This window comes from Argiope bruennichi, chromosome 10, assembly GCF_947563725.1.
Source record: "Argiope bruennichi chromosome 10, qqArgBrue1.1, whole genome shotgun sequence".
NCBI classification, from domain to species: domain Eukaryota; kingdom Metazoa; phylum Arthropoda; class Arachnida; order Araneae; family Araneidae; genus Argiope; species Argiope bruennichi.
Window position 1 is genome coordinate 118,357,053 of NC_079160.1, and position 21,653 is coordinate 118,378,705.

A 21,653-nucleotide genomic window follows, 5' to 3' on the forward strand; every position below is an offset into this window, starting at 1 on the left:
TTGTTATTGAATTTATTTAATTTAAATTCAACATTCATTTTTAAAACAGAACCAAAACTGAGGATATAGTTGGAATTTCTTAAAATTCGAAATCTTCCTGTTAAGGATTTTATGCATATTTTGACTTTATTTTGATATATTTATTATTTGAATACTATAATTTACGACATTTTAATTTATTTCTTAATGCAAAATATGGCTAAGTTGTTATTGATGAAATGGCATCAGATTGGAACAGTTTTATTTTTATGCAATTTAGCAGTCCGGCCAGCCAGTCTAATAAATGCAAATTACTGAAACTTGATATACATTAAACTTGAAACATTCAGTAAGACATTACTGAAGAAAGATATTACTAAAACTTAATGTATATTAAACTTGAAACATTGAGTAAGACATTACTGAAACTTCATGTGTGTGTGCGTGCGTGTGTGTGTGTGTGTGTGCGTGTGTGTGCGTGTGTGTATGTGTGTGCGTGTGTGTGTGTATGTCCCTCTCTCTCTCTCTGTAAATGTGTATGTGTGTGTATGTCTTTCTCTCTCTCTCTCTCTCTGTGTGTACGTTTTATTCTGATCATTGAAAAAAGAAATATACAGTAAAAACTAAAATATTTCAAATTCCAACCAGTAGGTGAAACAGCGGTATTATACCATTATGCGTACACACGGTAATCCCAGAACATCTGCGTTCTTTGAGGTAGACTTGCTGCCGTGTTAGGTCGCAGTAACCGGTGTTCGTGACAAACACTTTTCATGCTTCGCTCAACAGCAGCTCGAATTTCATTTGAATTCATTTGAGCTGCTGGTTAGTTTTGCTTTCAATTTAATCTCAATCATTCTTTTTCCATAGACACGGTTTTTCGAAATTCACTAGAAAATTTCCGGAAATAATTCCTTTATCACAAAAGTGGAACCCTAAACAATCCTTTTTCTTGTTAAGTAATATGGGGTGTTACACCATTATGCGCAAAGACGGTAATCCCTGAACATTCGCGTTCTTTAAGGAAAGAAAGACTTGCTGCCTTATTAGGTCGCAGTAACGGTTGCTGGCGACAGAAAATTTTTAATGGCTTGTTCATTAACAGCTCGAAGTGTTTTTTGAAGTATTGCAGCAAAAATGTTTGTTAGTTTTGCTTTCAGTTTAGGCACAACTTATGATTTCTCCATAGACGTTGTTTCTCGAGACTCTCCTCAACTAGATATCATAGAAATTCAAGTCTGTAAAACGAGGAAGCCGGGCTATCAGAAAATACCTCTAAATGACACTATCATCTCAAAAGTAGACTCGAAGCAGTTCTTTGTCCTGTCGGTCAGTATGGATTATTCCACCATTTTGCATGCAGACCATTTTTCACGCCATTTTGCCTATCTGAAGGGGAAGGCAGGAATGTTTTGATACCATAGAAGTTCACAGTAATGATTACTTATGCCAGAACACCTGGGTTAGACACTTGCGGAAAATTTATTTTTAAAGAAAAATAAATAATAGCAATATGATACCATCTAGTAATGTAATCAGAATGCATAGGCTCTTCATGCTTAATGTCAGAATGTGGTGTAATCTGTATGCGATTTTTCTGAGTATCAACTTCTCCATTTAAGGCAAAATGCGCCTCAACTCTCTACAAAAGATTTCAAGATCATGCACTTTCAACGGCTATGGTGGCAAAAAATCAGTAAGCAAAATGAATGCATTGTTTTGAGTCTTCAAAGTGTTAGGTTTGCACCACGTGGACCTTATAGGTTTATCACTTTAAAATGAATTTCAGTATATTTCGCATCGTAGAAAAGAAAGGAAAAACTCACCTAATACCACTCGAGTACTTGCTGAAAATTTCTTGGGATCCTTTTTGATGCTCTTCCAATAACAGCCAGAGCAACTTCTTTTACACTTTCATTTGAAATCCGTTTCTGTCATTTTTCTGGCAACACACCTAACTACCCAGTTTCTTCATATTCAGTAATCATTTTTCTCCTTTCAAGCCTTTCAAGTTTCGATATTCGCACAATGCAGCTAAACATTACTGCAATTTTGATAAAAGAGTATGATCGTAAAGCTCTCTCTCTTACATCTCTAAATGCGTAGGGAAGAATGATTTTACAACGCTGACCACTGACATATTTAAACTTTTCTAATTTGTATAATGATTTTTCTATGTTGCATGAGAATCGCCATCTAGTGGTTAAAATTTAAATAATAATTTTTTGGAGTTTCCTTTTCCTCATGGTCCAAGTTAGTTTCAATGAAGTTCGTTAATCAGCACAGGTTCAACGGAAGTCTGAGTAATGCGAATTTAATTACAATCATTCTTTACGGTATTTTTGGAAACAGATGGTTACACGTCGCTTTCAGTTAGTTACTTTCTAACCTGAATGTTCTGTCTCCCATCAAAGCCTCTATGCATTTCACTTTTATAGCGTTTTTTTATAGATATAACGATAACTAATGTTACTCAGATCCTTCATCATCAAATAATATCCTCTAACAGTAGTAGATGATGATCAATTCTAAAAATTGTCGAAAATAAACCAGTCAGTAGAAGATATTCCAGTTTCTGAAGATTCAATGATAATTTTTAAGAAAATCTTGAGATATGCTATGCATTTTTCAAAATTAATTTGTTATGACTTTTTGTTAGCATATAAATTTGAAACGTTTAGCATATAAATTTGAACGTTTAATTGAATTTCAAATGGAATTATTGTATGTACAAATGTTTGCAAAACTATGGGTTTTACATTTGTTTGGTCATATTGTAGATTGTGTGTATTGTACCGTAGATTGTAGAATGTATATTTTATATTAATTGCATTAATATGCTTAGTATTATTTTATATTGATTATTTTTAGAATAATTATTTGCAGTTGCAGTTTCTACATCATATGCTTTATGAGAGAGGATTATTTTATAATGTGTAAAAATGTTTAGCTTTAATATATTTTATTTGCTTTTAAAGACTTTCGAAAATATTTTTAATAAGTCTGTCGAAGCAACTCGGGTCTCTGAACGATAATCTTTTCTAAGTTTTAAAATAATTCGCGCAACGTAATATACTTTATTGTTTAAGTAATCTACACTAAATATAGAAACTGTATAGTAATTTAAAAATAATGAAATCTGACATGTTCTACAATCATCTTTATCTCTACTAAATGATAAAGGTGTGTGTGTGTGTGTGTGTGTGTGTGTGTGTGTGTGTGTGTGTGTGTGTGTGTGTGTGTGTGTGTGTGTGTGATGGATCTCTGCAGAACAGACAGTCTGTGGTGAAAATCTTATAAGCCATTTAACAGCTACGAAACAGGGGCAATTGCTTTTGTCTTGTTGTCTTGTAACTCGGCTACAAACCACAAGGTCCCAGGTTCTATCTTTGCTCATAACAATTCGCTGCATTGGTAACCTCGGACGATGAACCTTCGTACAGCTGTTGTGGCGCCATCTATCCACCGCAAAGGAAAGTCATCAGATTCACTTGACGCAGCAACACAAAGCCGTCAGACCACGACCTCCGTAATACAAGGCCTCACAACTCCCAACGCGTTCAGCCCGTGACGTCACGAGTTAGGATGAATTTTCAGGAAAATTCTAAAGGCAGCTGGTGTAAAAGAGTGCGGTTAGTCACGGTAGATGTTGGCGTAGCGAAGTGCTGGTATTGTGTTACTGGTTTTATTTAAAAGTTTTCTGATCTTTTTTTCATATTAATTTTAATTTATTGTAATAAAGATGCCTAGTGCGTGCTGTGTTCCTAATTGTAAAAGTAATTACACGAAAAATAGCCCCAATATTTCAGTACTTTCGTTTCCAAGAAATGAAAACACTAGAAGAGCATGGATCTCTGCAATAAAGCGGGACAATTTCGTGCCAACTAAATATAGTAAGGTAAGTTTCATTCTTTTTTGTACAATTTTTAGTTAATTAATTCTCTTGAACTGTGAAACATTTAAAATTATGTATAACTTCCATTTCTGTCATTTTGTTTTCTCTACATTTAGTTGCTTATGCTTCCAATTACTTTGGTATTGTTTGCTTGAGCTAAATAAAAAATTTCTTTGTTTTATTGTTACTTCTCATAGTCTTTTTTTAAATTTGTTCTTAATATTTAAAATGTTTTGTTTCTGTATCTTTTTAATTATACTTCATATATATTTTTTTAAAATTTGACCTAAGCCTAATATTTGTTTCATATATGTAGGTCTGTGCTAAACATTTTCCAGAAAATCAGTTTTTAACTGTTAGAGAAGCGTTTAATACCAGTACAGGAGAACTTATTCAAGTACCAATGGAGTATAAAAGGTAAGTTTTTTTTTAGAAATATGTAATAATTATCACCAAAATCTTACAAAGTACTTAAGTGATTTACTGTTATTATACTCTTATAAAAAAAGTTTAAAATCATCTAATGAATAATAAAACTTAATTTTTTATTATATATATCATGACTATAGATTGTAGCAAATTAAATTTATATTTTGTTCTAAAATATTATGTAAAAAAGTTAGATATAGTTGTAAAACAATATGAATTGCATGCTCATATAGGTTTAGAAAATGGGGGTAAACTTTCTTTAACGCAAGAACATATTTTAAATGCAGTGCTCTATAATTTTACAGTATTTAAAAAAATATGCGACGAATATGAGTCTGAATTCCTAAAACTTCACGATCAAAGAAAAATAGTTTCTTGCCTTACATATTCTATTCTAGAAGAAAATGAATTCTGTGATAGTGGAGCATGTGATGAAGGTCATCAGTTTAATTCCATTATCTGGAAAGTTTGGTGCTCCACAAATATATTTTTAAATAATTATGTTAAGAAAAAAAATGATAATTTAGCTAAAGCTTTAGTTCAGAAAAAAAAACCTAGCTGTAAAGAAAGCAGAAAAAAGAAAGGAAAAAAAAATTAAAAATTACTAACTTGAAAAAGAGGAGGGATGATAAAAATATTTAATATTAAATTTTCAAGCATAACAAGTAATATCAGTATAAATTGTTAATTGACTTTTATCACAATTGTTTCTTTTAATATTGTTATTAACTTTTATTTATAAATTTGTATTTTAACTTTATTTAATATTATAATTATTTTCATTTGTCTGTGTGAAATTTATAATAAAGTTAAGAAACAAAATGTATTTTGTTATTGTCTCTGAAAATAAAATGTTATGAATCAAATAGTGTGTGATTTTTTATTTGTGTTATCCTTTACTGTTACTTCAGATTAAGTATAAGTGCATTGAAATGTGAAATCAGATGTAATAAAAGCTAGTTTATTAAATTGTATGAATTACTAATATATTAAATGAAAACAATTCTTAATGTGAAAAAACAAGGTGTGAAAGTAATTCTTTTTTATCAACAGAATTAGTTGTGTAAAATTTAAATCTGATATTAAATACATTAATGTTTTATTTGAAAGCTTTAAAATCATTAAGCTTTAAAAAGTCTTAATGATTAATTTAATTTCAAGCTTTAAAAAATATTTTCAAGGAAAAAATAAAACGATTTTTAACAGCTTTTAATAAAATAAAAAAAAAACTAAGAAAACTAACAATACCTCAATGTATATATCTAATAAATTCACATCTTCGAAAGTTTGAATGTTATTAATTGGTCAATACGCTATAGAGGACTTTTAAGATTTTCTATCATGCCGTTTCTTTTATTCACACGGGAAAAAATAAATCTTGAATTTTATGCAAGATTCATGTCTTAATATTAGGAATAGTAAGTTATTTTTAAGTGAATTTAAAATATACCTACACATCAAGGAAGAAAGCAGGATTCTGCTCACGGCAGGCAATCATCCTAATTGTGTGACGTCACAAACTAGTTGTGAGGCCTTGTATTACGGAGGTCGTGGTCAGACTCACTTGGCGCAACAGCAACCACTCACCCACACACGCTCGCCATAACGCTTGGTGCTTCTCAAATGAGTACAGGCGTATTAAACTCAACAACCACGATATATCACAAGGCATATCTTTAGTCTCACCTCCGACTCACTGGAGGGAGAGTCTGTGGTGAAAGCTTATATGCCAGCTAACAGCTACGAAACAGGGGTAATTGCTTTTGTTTTGTGGTCTTGTAACTCGGCTGCAAACCACGAGGTCCCAGGTTCTATCCTCGCTCGTACAAATCCGCCATAATCAATTATCCTGGGGTTATCAATTTGGCTGACATGTCCTTTAGAGAATGAGAATATGAACCTCGAATTTTTTTAATTAAATTAAGAACTAAACATTATTTTGAAGATTTTCAGCGGTAACTTAAGAAACTAAAACAGAACAAAAAAATTTTTTACATCTCCCGAAAATTCAAAAATATTTCTTACTAATGATACAATTTTCTTATCGTATAATTTTTATCGAAACACAAATAATTTTTATTGTTGATACTAAGATTTAACTTGGCTTTTTTTCCCAATGTTTCTGATAAAATTATGAAGTATGAAACTGTTTTTTCCATAGCATGTGGGTTTCTATTTAATAAATATAGTTTTGAAATTTTTGTACTTACAATTAGTTTAAAAGTAATTTCATGAATATTTTTTAACGAGTTTTAAGTTTACAAGTAAACAATGATGAAATTTTTTTAAGTACGTTGAGTATAATATAGGTGTGTAAAAATATACTATCCCCTTTTATCGCTTAAAAATTGTTTTCTAATTTTAATACATTAATTTTTTATTGAATCAATAATTTTAATTGCATAATCCTGTGTGTTATATCTCGAATTATGAAAAATATTCTAAAGTATACATAAAACTTTAAAGCTAAACGATTCTATTTTCTGTACTCATATTTTAAATAAAAATGTTTAGTTGCATTAAAAAAAATTGTATTAGTTGAAGTGTAAACACTTCCGTTTTTTAAAATTCAATTTAAATGACAGAAAACTTGGGAAAGGCATTGCACAATGAAAAGAACGGTGTGACACTTTTAAAATAGTATGTGTTACATGACCAGCAAAATTTAAAGTTTAAAATAATTTTCTAACGAAACTATTAAAATTGTAAGCAACATAAAATGTTTAATGAAGAACTTTGGCAATCTTAAATCCATGTAAACCAGCCAGTCGCCAAAAGCAGCTAATAAAGAATCGAGCATATTTATTTGGATCCTGAATTTTTTTGCCGGTTTAGATAAATTTTCTTTAATAAAAAATAACTTTTTGTATTTAAAGCACTATTGTTTAAATAATCTTCGGCATATAACTTTAAAAGACAGTTTCAGAAATTCTTTATATAAAAATGTATACAAGTTCATGAAAACATACTACAAGCTTGCTTAGGAAAAGAATTTTTTCCATCATTAAAAAAAACGATTAAATTATGCAGAATTTACTGCTTTTATGGAAAAATTGTTATATATTATAAAAAAGACTCTTGAAATCTTCATCATGTTAAGCCTATTTTAAATATTTACGAACAAGAGTTTATATCATTGTACCCAGTGCTCGTAATGTACACATAGTGAAGTGACTTGAGTAATCATTACCTCGCATACTGTATTTGAAACATCTTTTATATGTTTCAAGACCTTTCGAGTTCATTTTGAGAAACAAAAATGAACCACTGATTAAAAATAAATAACAGTAAAGAACAGTTTACGAAACGAGTTTGTTCTGCTATTTTAGAAAGAAACACTCAGATAATGAGCAAAGCTACACATTGAACCTAATATTTAAGAGAGCATGGTTTCATGCTCCTCTTTAAGATCCTTTTCCTTCCATAAAGTATAGAATGGACGATAAATTAAATTAAAGTTGAAAATTTGATTTGTTTTACAAGAAAAAAATGCTAGCTCATTGTTGTTATTTTATTCTAATTCGCTATAAATCACCTGTGGAGACTAGTAAGAATATTTAAAATGTTTGACGATCATTATTCCTTAAGGTGTATATACACACTTGAAACTTCGAAAATTGTTCAAAATATCGAATATTTTTTTATTGCTTAATAATGTTCTTTGATCCTTTAGCTTTCAAGCGATACCAAGATGTTGTCAGTATTCGAAATATTTCTTGAGTTATAATTATTTTTCTTGAGGTGCTTTCATTAAAATCTCTAGTTACGGTGTTTTTAAAACTTATTTTATGAAGAATGATATTTTTCCACTATGTTGCTTCATTCAAACAATCATAACTCAACAAGAAATTAACCAAATACAGTTATTTATATATCAAAATAATCTGTATGAAATAGCGAATGTTTTGTGCCTCCATCAAAATTATATTTATAGAAATAAATTTTTAATAGCTGTTTAAAAGTTAAAATTACAGAAAAAATCTCGCTTTTTCTATTCATCGTTGATGAAGAAATTGTTAAAAAAAAACTATACATTTTTATAACTTGTTTGAGGCAGACAACATGAAGACAAATGTTAGGCATAATTTCCAACTAGAATTGTGTGTCTGTACAAATGTTTCAAAAAATAGGCTAATTAGCTCATTAAATATTATTTAATTAATTAATAATTAGTGTAATATGGTTTTTTCTCACTGAAATGATTTTAAACATATATTAATAACCTACTGTGAAAAAACTGTATTTTTAAAGTTAAAATTTAAAAAAAAAATCTTCAAGTGTGTATGTACACCTTAAATAAATTAATTTTAAATATCAAATTTTGGCAGACATTTAAATCTATATTTTTAATAGCCTTACATTTGTTTTATTTACTGTATACATGAATCTTCTTAACAGAGTCTTATGATTCAATATCATTAAAAATTACAGTGTTTGACGTTGTTCTATGGTAATATCATTTTCATTTCATTTTAAACGTCATTATATGAATTCATTTTCTTACTCTACATGTAAACTGCATTGATAATAAGTAGACTATATTCTCTATAACTTTTAGAAAATCACATGATTATATATTACATGAAAGAATGAAAATGATTTGAATTGAGTTGAATGTTACTATAATGATAAAATAACTTTTAGAAAATCACATGATTATATATTTCATGAAACAATTAGAATGATTTGAATTGAGTTGAATGTTACTATAATGATAAAATAACTTTTAGAAAATCACATGATTATATATTTCATGAAACAATTAGAATGATTTGAATTGAGTTGAATGTTACTATAATGATAAAATAACTTTTAGAAAATCACATGATTATATATTTCATGAAACAATTAGAATGATTTGAATTGAGTTGAATGTTACTATAATGATAAAATAACTTTTAGAAAATCACATGATTATATATTTCATGAAACAATTAGAATGATTTGAATTGAGTTGAATGTTACTATAATGATAAAATAACTTTTAGAAAATCACATGATTATATATTTCATGAAACAATTAGAATGATTTGAATTGAGTTGAATGTTACTATAATGATAAAATAACTTTTAGAAAATCACATGATTATATATTTCATGAAACAATTAGAATGATTTGAATTGAGTTGAATGTTATTATAATGATAAAATAACTTTTAGAAAATCACATGATTATATATTTCATGAAACAATTAGAATGATTTGAATTGAGTTGAATGTTACTATAATGATAAAATAACTTTTAGAAAATCACATGATTATATATTTCATGAAACAATTAGAATGATTTGAATTGAGTTGAATGTTACTATAATGATAAAATAACTTTTAAAAAATCACATGATTATATATTTCATGAAACAATTAGAATGATTTGAATTGAGTTGAATGTTACTATAATGATAAAATAACTTTTAGAAAATCACATGATTATATATTTCATGAAACAATTAAAATGATTTGAATTGAGTTGAATGTTACTATAATGATAAAATAACTTTTAGAAAATCACATGATTATATATTTCATGAAACAATTAGAATGATTTGAATTGAGTTGAATTTTACTACAATGATAAAATTTATTACTAAAAATTATGCAAAAAAAATTGTCAGAATTTACTAAAACTTACGTGGCAATAAAATTTATATCATTAAAGGATAATTTTATTGCATTTTAAAATGGTGTCGGAAAATGGTAGTAGATATTTTTGAAAATGGTAGCAAAAAATTTTAAAATCACATTGAATTTTACTTCATTTAAAATTATTATTAATCCTTTCTAAGAAATCACTCTTAAGAAAAGATCACATTAGGCTCTTTCAGTATTAAATCCCAAATTACATCTCACTTCAATTCAATACGTCTGATTTGTACAGAAACATAGACAAAAAAACATGTACATATATTGTACCTTATTATCAGTGCATAAGATATGAAGTTCGTATTGACAATAATTTTTTTGTTATTCTTCTCATTACTCTTTACTGTAGTGAAGAAAAAGTGAATATACTTTGTATGCATGATAATCAATAGAATTATTCAATTAAATTTAATACCACTGTGACTTCGTCGGTACATGGATTGAGCATATTCTACAATAATACGTCATTTTAATTTAAAATTTTGAAAAATTCAGAGCCTTACCATTTTTAAATTGAAAATATTAAAAATATAATAGTTCTATTTTGAACATATACATACAAAGGAAAAAAATTTTCAAAAAACATAATTATCTTCAAAAATTTTTTAAAAATATTATTTGCTTCGAAATTTAAGTATTTGTATTATAACGGCATTTTGTTTTATAACTCTTTGTATTAACAACATTTATATTTGCGCTTGTATTTAACCCTTTAAAATACCATTTTTTTTCTAGTCATATTATGTTAAAATATTTTGAGGCTTGAAATTAGAATAAGAAAAGAGATTCATTTAGCTTATTAGATAAATTTAATGTGATTAATTAATTAGTTTGGTTAGTTAATAATTAAGTACAAATCAGGACACATCATTTTGTGTGAGAAAAAGAACTGAAGTATCTTAGTTTCTGTTTTACTAAAAAAATTTGTCAGAACTTATGCCAAACTACATAATTTCATACAAATATTGATAAATTTGGAGGGAAGCATACTTCCCACGGCCCTAGAAAGGGTTAATTTGTATTTGTTTCAGATATGTATTAAATTTTAATATGTATTAAATTTTAATAATATTCATAAAACAAATTATTTTTCATAAGGATGTATTTGATCAATTTTTAGAAGTATTCATATTCAAATTTTTTTTTACACCCACTTAGATATTTTCAAAAAAATATAATTTTATATAAAAAGATAAAGTTCTTTATCTTTTATATATAGACGTCGAATGATCAACTTTAAATGTAAATTTTGTAAATCAAAAAAGAATGAATATTTTTTTCTCAATACGGAGCTATTATGTGGGTATATGATATGATAATTCCTAAAATTATGTCGGATCATAATTTTTTAATAACTGGTGTTAAGATTGTTCTATGTGAGAAATTGAAATGACACCATGTCTCAGGATTAGATATCCAAATAATTTCTGTTGACAAATTGAGATTTATTACTAATTTTATTGCAGTCACAAAATTTTTGTCTTGGCTCCAATTCCTCGACTAGGATTTGTATGCTTTGCATTTGATTCCTCTTTTTTTCTCTTCGGTTTTCCTTTCACCAGTTTTTTGATTAACACAAAAACAGACGCCTTTCTTGAGATTGCACTGGGCTTTCTTGTAATCACCGTTGTTCTTACATCGAGGCACGACATCTACCATTTTCCCTACAAGAAACCTTTCAATCAGTCTTCAATTAAATAATTCAACATTCATAACAATTCCTATCCATCTGCCTATAATTTGCAATCAATAAATTAGCTTTAACTTTAAATGTTAAGGAGCTTTTCTTTTTATAAAAATTACCGGAGGAGAAATGAATACAAAAATGTGGGAATATTTGTTAGAGTAGTAAAATATTATTTTCTCTAATAGATAAGCAATTAAAATTGTTAACGATTTTGTTTTTAAACTAAATTTCACTTTTCAATAAATTATTATATTGATTTATATTAACTAATAATATTTTATTAGGATTTATTGACTTTTTATTTATAATCTTTGCAGAAAATGTAGAAATAGATAATACAAATGAAGAAAACCAATTTAAAAAATATATTTTGGAAGATAAAAATTGTACCAACATGCATAATCTAATTCTTAAGCTTTTTCACTAGAAAGGATTTTTTTATTAATTGCTCATTTTTCGTCTCAAATTTTCAAAAAAAAAATGGATTTTTCTGCTTTCTACATTTAAAATGAAAAATATGAGCAGAGATATGAAATTTTCAGATATTTATGTTGCAGTTTGAAGTTTGGAAAATTACTTATAAAAACTGAGTCATCGTAATCTTCAGACAAATCATCGTAAAAATGAATATTCTTTCAATTCAAATTTTTGAAAAAGGGCTGGAAAGTTACAGTGTGAATTCATTAATAGAATCCAGAAGTATAAGAAATTTTCTTTTTAAATTACAATTTATTTATTATCATAGACCAAATTATAAATTTATTTATTTATTTCAAATTTATTAATTACTAATAAATTTATTTATTGGTTAAATTTATTTACTTATTGTCATAGATCAAATAACCAATGAACTTTTTTTAAAAAAAAGATAAATTAAAAATTATTTAACCTTATTTTTTTTTGTAACGTTTTCATATAATAATACCGAATTTGCAATAGCAAAGCGGCCGGTCTTTTATATTAGGGGCTACTGTATGGATTAGTAATGTGGTAGAAAATGGATTGGACGATCATGCAAAAAATGTTTTTTTAATTGTTATCCTGTGAGAACATAATGTTGTTTTGGTTTGAGATTTTTGTAGCCACAAAATGCACGATTTCACGAAAATTGTCGATTTATCGCTTTGAGGCAACAATTTTTCGCTATTAGGGCTATTGGAAAATGAAAAAAAGATTGCCACATTTGGAGACTTATAGCCAACAAAAAGTGACAACTTGCCGTAAATGTCCGCCATCATGTTCCTGCCATGCCGATTCTCCTGTCTGACCAATAAAGGCAGTTATATATATATATATATATATATATATATATATATATATATATATATATATATATATATATATATATATATATATATATATACGAATTTGAGATGAAAAAACACATTTTTCTAAATATCGACGCATGCGTAGTCTGATAATCACGTGATTGTTCCAAACCGATTTAAACTGTTGTTTCCCGAAAAAAAAATGCAGGCCTCTAGAAAAAATTTTCAGAACTCGATTGATTTTGAGATGGTCGTAAATAATATTGGCGATTACGTAATTTTAAATATTGGCGATTACGTAATATGAGTCATGTGAGAATATGATGTTTAAAAAAAAAGTTCTCACATGATAACTTGAAATTTACGACAGCAGATTTCGATTTTTTGTATTTGTTTTGTAGCAATTAAGATTTATAATTTTGATTTGAATAAATGCATTTACGTAATTTATTACTTACTCCAAGTTTCGCACTTCCAAAAATAGTTACTGTGCTTTTCTCAAATTATTACAGGGTTAAATTTTAGTCATATCTCGCTGTAATTATTATATTATAAATAATCAGCTTAACTAGATAAATTTTGCAGGATATCATTTATATATTTAGGATCCTCAACAAATAATTTATATCCATTGTTAGAATAGAACTTCAATATTATTTTCTGTTGAAACTTGCAATGTATGATAGCAAACTAAAAAAAGAAAGGACCGTCGATGCAGCATGGTCACTCCTTCCTCATTATGTTACCGAAATGTATTTTGGGTGATTTTGAGATATGTAAACTGAGATATATTTGAACTTGGTTGATACTAATGAACCAAAATTTAAACAAAATAAAAAGGGAAATGTAAAGATAAGTGTTGATCTGACACTGAAATGTTAAAAATTGAGATAAGATATGCGTACCATCCATCATGTCTTGAATAGCCTGGGCTCGTTCCATCTGACACTGACTATCCGCTAGTTTTCAAGAAACGGAAAAAAAAATTAATACAATTAAAATTCATTCTGTTTAACCCTTAATTGCATGATTATTTATTTTGAATTTAAAAAAGGGCGTTCATAATAGGAAAATAATCAGATGTTACGTAAAAAAAATAAATTAAAAAATCCAGATAATAATATGGTATATTTATTTTGAAAAAAGTTGTATGTAGATTTTTGGCAACATGCAGTGTTTCCCAAAAATCTAACTTGTATCTAATATAGTTTTCAAATACAACATCAAATATTGATGACAAGAGATAAGAAGCAATTTTTTTAACAATTAGATTGATCAATCCTTTATAGGGAACTTGACAATAGAAACTATCTCTTCAGGTAACACACTGAACTTCATCTCTCACCACATTCAAATGTAAGAAAACGATATAACGTACTCTCCAAAAGTAATGTCAACTTTTTTCTTTCACACATGATTCACTAGAAGTATCTATGGCTATGAACGTGCGTTCGGAAACGGACACACTCAGGTGTTTTTGAATAAAAGTAAGTGAAGCTGGATGTAGACAACCGGCAACAATATGTATTTAAGAGTTAAGGAAATTTATATTTTAAAAAGAAATAATGCTGAATTTTTTTAATAAGGAAAGGTCGGTATTTTTTAATAAGGAAAGCTCAGTTCAGCAAGAAAATTAATTTTTTTTATCATTTATTTCGTATTTTATGAAACATTGGAATATCCAAGCGATATTATCAAGACGCATTGTTTAATTAAGTACTTACAATCATCGAGTGCAATTATTTTCTAAACTTGGAAACTAGAAATATTTTACTTACTTTGACAGAAATCTGCTCCATTTGAAAATGAAACACTTTGGTGTAGTGATGCTTCCTTCCATTTTGCTTCGATATTGTTTCAAATGTTTGTTTGTTTTTTGTATACATTGTTTTCATTATACGGTATACTCTTGATTATCCGGTTTCCGCCTGTCCGGTTTCCGTACTATCCGGCCTAGTTTTCTTTTTCGTAATTAAATGAGGGTGGCAAGACATTGCATTGGCAATATTGTCAAGGCATTGGAAGTGAACATTTTTTTTTTATTTTATTTATTTTTTTTTTTTTTTTTTTTTTGCATATTTAATACACTAGAAGTAAAAAATGAACTAAAACTTTTTAGCATTTTCATCTGTATGCATATAACAAACTAATGCATTTTATATGTAAAAGTTAACCATAACTTAATCTTAGTTTTTCTCTCTGTGTGCGAGTGTATGTGTCTATAATTTCGTGTTTTCATTTCTTTTTTTCTATGGATTACAATGGTAAACAGCGGAAGTTGTCTCCCCGAAATTCTCTCACATATTCTCTAATAAAGGTACTCGTATTATCTCAGAGAATACCTTGCATGTCATTGGTGTAAAACAATTAGAAAATATTATCATTTCGCGTGAATTTAATTTATTAAATTTTATTGAATCTATCGTGTCATCCTTGGCAAATTTTTTGGTGATTAAACTCTGGCATTAGTAATAGTAAGTAATAATATTAGTAAAAGTAACCAAAAATCGAATTGGGGTTTTAGATGCACTTTTCCCAAACAATTGGAACAACATTTGATGTAAAACTATACTTGTAATGCTAAAATCTCCCATACCAAATTTGATAAATTGAGGCTTTGAGTTCTTGTATTTCAATGTTTCTGAAAATACAGAACGATAAAGGGTCTAAAATTTTGACATTTGTCAAAATCTGAAGTTCGAATTTTTTGACGATTAGAATACTTTCTTTATACTTTTACAAAAAGTAAGAGTGGCTCAGAGTTCTATAACGCTTTGCAGGAAAAAAAGCCTATGTACATAAATATGATTCACTAAATGCAGTTACTTACCGGTTACTACATGAACGATTACAGTCAGTGCCTAAGGGAAAAATAAAATAAATAAATAATAATATTATAATTAATAAATGAATAAATATGAATAAAATAAAATAAATAACAATATTAACTGCTATGACGTCATACTTCTCATATTCTATTTGTTGATATTTTGTAAAAAAATATTATAAATTAAATTTTTTAAAAATATATATTTAAATAAAATTAGCGTAAATATATAAATAATTTTAATACAAAAGATTTGGTATTTTTATTATGTATTTTTTCTCCCTTAATCTTCATATTATATATTATTAAAATGTATAAGAAAAAATTACTGCAGTTTAAGAAATTTCCATTTTTTTTTCTGTTGCGGAAAACAAAAAAATGCAGTTTCCCATGAAAATATTTAACTTTCTGATTAAAGCAAAGGCCGCGGTGACCTGATGATAAAGTCTCGGCTACGGTTCTGGAATGCTTCAGGTTCAAGACCCGATTCCACCGAAGAACTGTCGTGTAAGAGGGTCTATCGCACGTTAAATCCTTCGGGAACAAACGTTCTCACGCTGGTGTGGTGTGGAAGTTTGGAGAGGGTTGTGCCAACTCCGGTGTCATCCTAGTCATCTGATTGCGGTTCAGAATTACGAAATCCATCCCAAAATAGCCCTCATGTTGCTTTAAAAGGAGATGATCATATAACTAAACTAAATTTCTGATTAAAATATTAACATTCGTTAAAATTATACAAACAAAAAGATAATTTGAACGACGAGAAAGTTTTTTTTCAAAATGCACTTACCAATGCAACGAAGAGAAATTTGCGCGACATTTCTTTCAGTTCTTGATTCACTTTCTGCAAAGAGAAATAATCTTCAGAATTTTATGAAGAAAGATGAGCATATATAAAATTTAGTATTTCAGAATTAGAAAAATTCCATTCAAATAGCACTATTTTGTTAAAATACTTGCTTGTCATTTTTGTTAATTTTTTTGTTATATTCATGTTAAAATAATTTATCTTAATAAACTGTTTATTTTAACTTTATTAAAAAAAATATTTTTATTCAATTTAATGTTGTATTAACAGTGTGGACCGATTTGAATTCCTCCGAATTTTATTGCTATTATGTGTACAAGTGATTATAAATAAATATCCCAAGTTTGCAAGGCTATTAATAAAACCAAGGTAAAACTTTATTGTTTATCAGAAATTACAAATAGCATTAGAAAATAAAATACTAACACAATCATAAGTGTTCATTATAAGCACCTCTAAAAGTACAATGAGGCGATAACTCATCCCATATTCTTCTTGAAAGCCTGCAAACATCCATGCCTTAATTTTATCAATGGCAGTTGATGGCGAAGTAACAAACACGCGCTGTTTCATGTAGTCCCAGAAAAAAAAATTAAGTATCGCCATGCACGCATATCTGCATCCTTTCAAAGTTTCCCATCAAACATGCAGAAATAAATGTGGGGCGAGTTATAGGACTGCTTCAATATCCTTCGCATTTCTGGTTTAGTTCATTAACGTCCGGTTTTAAAACAACACTAGGGCTATTTTGGGACGGACTTCATAATTTTGAACCGTGGTCAGATGACGAGGACAACATCTGAGCTGGCACCCCACTCTCTAATTCACATTTCTGGAGAAGTTCATAATGAACACTTATAATTGTGCTAAATTTAAAGCACAGTTTTGTTAAAAGTTCAACTGTTATTTTTGATTTCCTATGAATTAGAAGGTTGTACTTTGTTTTTCTTTTAACAGATCTGCAGAGTTGGGTTATTGATTTATAACCACTATGTGTGTGTGTGTGCGTGCGTGTGTGTGTGTGTGTGTGTGTGTGTGTGTGTGTGTGTGTGTGTGTGTGTGTGTGTGTGTGTGTGTGTGTGTTCATTCAAACACTCTACCAAAAGTTTGAAATCATAACTTAATTTTATTTAATTACTGATTAACATATAATTAAATTATGATAATTTTAATATAACGTATTGTCATCATGGCCATCTTTAGAAACATAAAATAAATAAGGTTATATAAAAAAATGTTTTAAAATGTTTTTTTGAGGTACTAAAATAATTTCAAACTGTTGAAATTTATCAAATTAAATTTGGATACCTAATTTATTTTACTCCTAGAGTGCCGGAATATAAAGAATTGTTTTTCATCCATATAAAATTATTAAATTAAATTTATCTGGATGTTTTAGAGTTGATGGAATTACCTTTATTGCAGAGCAATTTTTTTACTTCATCTAAAAAAGAGCTTAGAAAAAGAACACAATAATTTGAAGTTTTTGTTGTTGTGACTTATGGCACTTTACAAGCCCGCTGACAGACATCTGTCAGCGATTTTAGCCGAGTGAGCGCCTTCTATTTTTACAGTAGCGCCAACTAGGGCCAAGAGAACGACTTAGCTACTCCATGCTTCACATTCGCTTGCATAACCCCTTTTTACAAGGGGGCACATTCACACACCTCACAGATAGAACACAGAAGAACAACCATGCCAGAACTGGGACGCCTAGATCACAGGGAAGACGCGCTAACCCTATGCCAGAACGCCGATTGAAGTTTTTTTAAGTGATATAGTATTTGCTTCGATATCAAAGCTAGAAGGGAATAGGCTGTAAATTCTTCGAGGTTTAATAGGAGTTCTGAATTTATGTGCCCTTTACAATGTTAAATTATCTTTTTTTTAAAAGCAAAGTGTTTTATAGTTTAACTTAAGCATTGTATTTCAATGTACGAAGAGTACTTACTTTCTGCATATAGTATTATATTGTATATATGTTTTAATTAATATTTTGATCTTATCGTTTTAACTGATTTGTATACATCACCATTTGTAACTAAAAAGGTGCCCTATGAAAAAAGAATAATTTATTCAAAAATTATTCTGCTTGTGCACGTTACGTAACAATTAAAATATTTTAATATTGATATATAAAGTTTATTTTCTTCAGATATTAATGTATGTATATTCCTCAATTAATTTTGCCTCTAGAGTCATTTGAATGAACAAGATATTTCGCTATTGGAAATGATAAAGATATTCAGTGAAAAATTAACTATTCAAAACTATTCAAAAGGGCATATACAAGTTCACATACTGATTAAATCTCACATTCCTTCATCGTATATTTGATAAAAGATGTCGAAAACAATGCCACTGAACTATCAAAAGACAATAAACTGCTCTTTTCAAACAAATTTTTATCTCAAAATATACGAAAATATCAAGAGACATGACGTATTTTTAGAGCTCTGACTCACAAATTTTACATTAAAAAATGAAATAGGGAATGAAGAATGTTGTTCAAAACGGAAAACAAGCTACAAATTTTTTATTGGTACAAAATGTATAAGCATGTCTAGAATATTACCAGCTTCAGTTTTATTATTATTATTATTTTATTTTATTTTTTCAAATGTCTAATGCTATGGAATTTTAAACTCACAATTTAGCTGTCAGAAATATGCAAAATTTCTTTTAATTCTCAATTTTGTGTTCATATTCATATCGATAAAAATAAGCTATAAATTATCATTGAAAAGTTGTTATATTACTAAAAAGCAATATATTCATTTTATAGAACATTTCATGAGATGCTATGCAATAAACGAATTGAAAAGCTTCAAAAAATTTGTAAAACTCTAAAACTGATTAATAAAGACTTCCATGCGAAATATAATACCTAACAAATTGTTTTTAGATAGATTCCTTATATGAAGACTACCTGTTGTATTGGCATGTGTATGCATATATATATATACATATATATATATATATATGTGGCTTGAACATTTTATTGCTAAATTTTTGGGTTCAAATTTGAAGATTGAAATTTTTGAAATTGAATTTAAATGAAATTTTTATTTCTTTATAATTTTTTTGCAATTGAAAATAAAAATAAATCAAATTAATTAGAATTAGCATCTTGTTAAAATAAACAATCTTTGTATAAAAAAATATACGACAATTAATATTGCTTAGAATTTAGGGGCTGAAATGAGTTTTTCAACTACTAACTTCAACAATTTTTAACATATTCTGAGATGCCACATTTTAAATAAATAAAGAAAGAAAGGAAGAAAGAACTTTTACTTTTAAGCTCTTTTCTTAGGTTAAAACTGCACGTAGACTGAGTTTTAATAGCTTGTAGAAAATTAATTAAATAAAAATAAAGGAGCAAAATTATTCGCTGGCATTTTTATATAGAAATGGTCAGCTTTAAAAAATTGCAGAAGCTGAACGCACTTTAGTTCTTTTTAATATGCTTTATTTTATTCATTTATTTATTCATATAAATGTGGCAATACAAATCCTGTTAAATATTTATTTTGAAAGAATGCTGTGTTATATTCTATCAATAAAATCATTATCTACGGTTCGCTTCAGTATGCAATAATTAAAATATTAATTTAGATATAATATATATTAATATAGATAAAATATTAATATTAAAATATTAATTTAGATATTAAGGTATCTAATTTTGTTTCCTATTTTGACGAGAACTCTTTTAGTTTTTTCAAGTTTACAACACATTATATTAATCATATTATGAACATATGAAACATATTAAATATTTCTTCTGGCCTCTATGTAATCAAATTATATTTTTTGTGACATAAGATTGGCAAAAGTTCAAAAACTAAATAAAGACATGCATAAACTGATAAAATATCAACTAATCCTATAAAAGTATAAAACTTTTCATAAATAATTTTGTACATTTTTTCTTCATTGTGGAATTTTTATCTAATGTAATTAAATAAATTCTCAAAAAAAGATAATGTTTGTTAATTAATGCTGGAAAATCAGATCGTTATACGTTTTACAAATTATAAAACTTCATATTTTATTTTATTAAAAAAAGTTTCCCATTTTTAATAAAACTTTTTAATGCTTTATAATAAGCATTAATTTTTTTTTTAATTATTGAATGCATATATTTTAAAGAGTTCTTAATCTATAAGAAAAGTTCTAAACAACATTACATCGCACAAACGATTTTTTATTTGCAATTTTAAATGGTTATAGTACCTTTTCCTTACTACTCAGCTAAATATTTAATTTAAAATCAAAGCCACCTTCGAAATTCATAAATTGTTACAGGTTAGTACGTAAATATACATAAAATTTAATATGAAAGATTCACTATACTCACCACTCTCCAGATCTTAAAGGCACACTTATGCCGTTTTTACTTATACTTTCAGAAAACTGTTTCTCTCCCTGCAAGCTGTTTATGTATTTTATCAGATGTATCAGTAGGTGTTTGTATTATTTCTCTATAAATTTATATATGTTTATTATCTATAAATTTATATTATCTTCTAAATGCAAAAACCTCATAAAATTCAGTAGAATTTTCAAAAGTTTTTTCTATACCTTTTTTCCTTGCACCATGCTGTAAAGACCAGGAATCAAAATATTTTTATTGCAACATAGCTAATTCATCCTCGAATAAATTGCTTTAAACCTTTCATTTTTATGGGGTTGGTATTTGTGGGATATAAAATCATGTTATTGCTTTCATAACCATTCAGACAGAAATTATTTTAGACTATATTTATTGATGTCTGAACTAATCCACATTTGAATCCAACGAAGAATTATTTTGTAAAATATTGGATATGAAAATGAAAACACAAAATGCTTAACAAATTTATTTACGAATATCTTAAATACTACAATAAGAAAAGTGATCAGTAGATTAGAATTCTTTATATACTTAATACTTTAACATACTCTATTAAACTTGTTACCTTAGCAAATTTTGATAAACTTAATATTTCAATTCTCTCCAATAAATTTATTATTAGTCCAGGAAACAATAAAAATGAAATAATTATATATTTCGATTAATATTACGAAATAAAATTATAATTTTGATGGATTTTTTTTTATTTATTTTCGCT

General features: G+C 27.6%; 1 protein-coding gene across 2 annotated transcripts; it reads right to left on the reverse strand.

Moving 5' to 3' along the window:
* Positions 1-11,384: 11,384 nt before the first annotated feature.
* LOC129988590 (SPARC-related modular calcium-binding protein 1-like) lies at positions 11,385-21,011 on the reverse strand. 2 transcript variants are annotated; one of them, XM_056096843.1, is made up of 5 exons: positions 20,900-21,011; positions 16,519-16,572; positions 15,732-15,762; positions 13,807-13,860; positions 11,385-11,610 (listed from the first exon to the last, which is right to left on the reverse strand). In XM_056096843.1, exons 2-5 carry the CDS (start codon positions 16,546-16,548, stop codon positions 11,447-11,449), a joined length of 279 nt encoding a protein of 92 aa, XP_055952818.1. In that variant the 5' UTR covers positions 16,549-16,572; positions 20,900-21,011; the 3' UTR covers positions 11,385-11,446. The 2 variants fall into 2 exon arrangements, with proteins under 2 accessions (XP_055952818.1, XP_055952819.1); XM_056096844.1 differs by having other exon boundaries at positions 20,776-20,902.
* Positions 21,012-21,653: the final 642 nt, after the last annotated feature.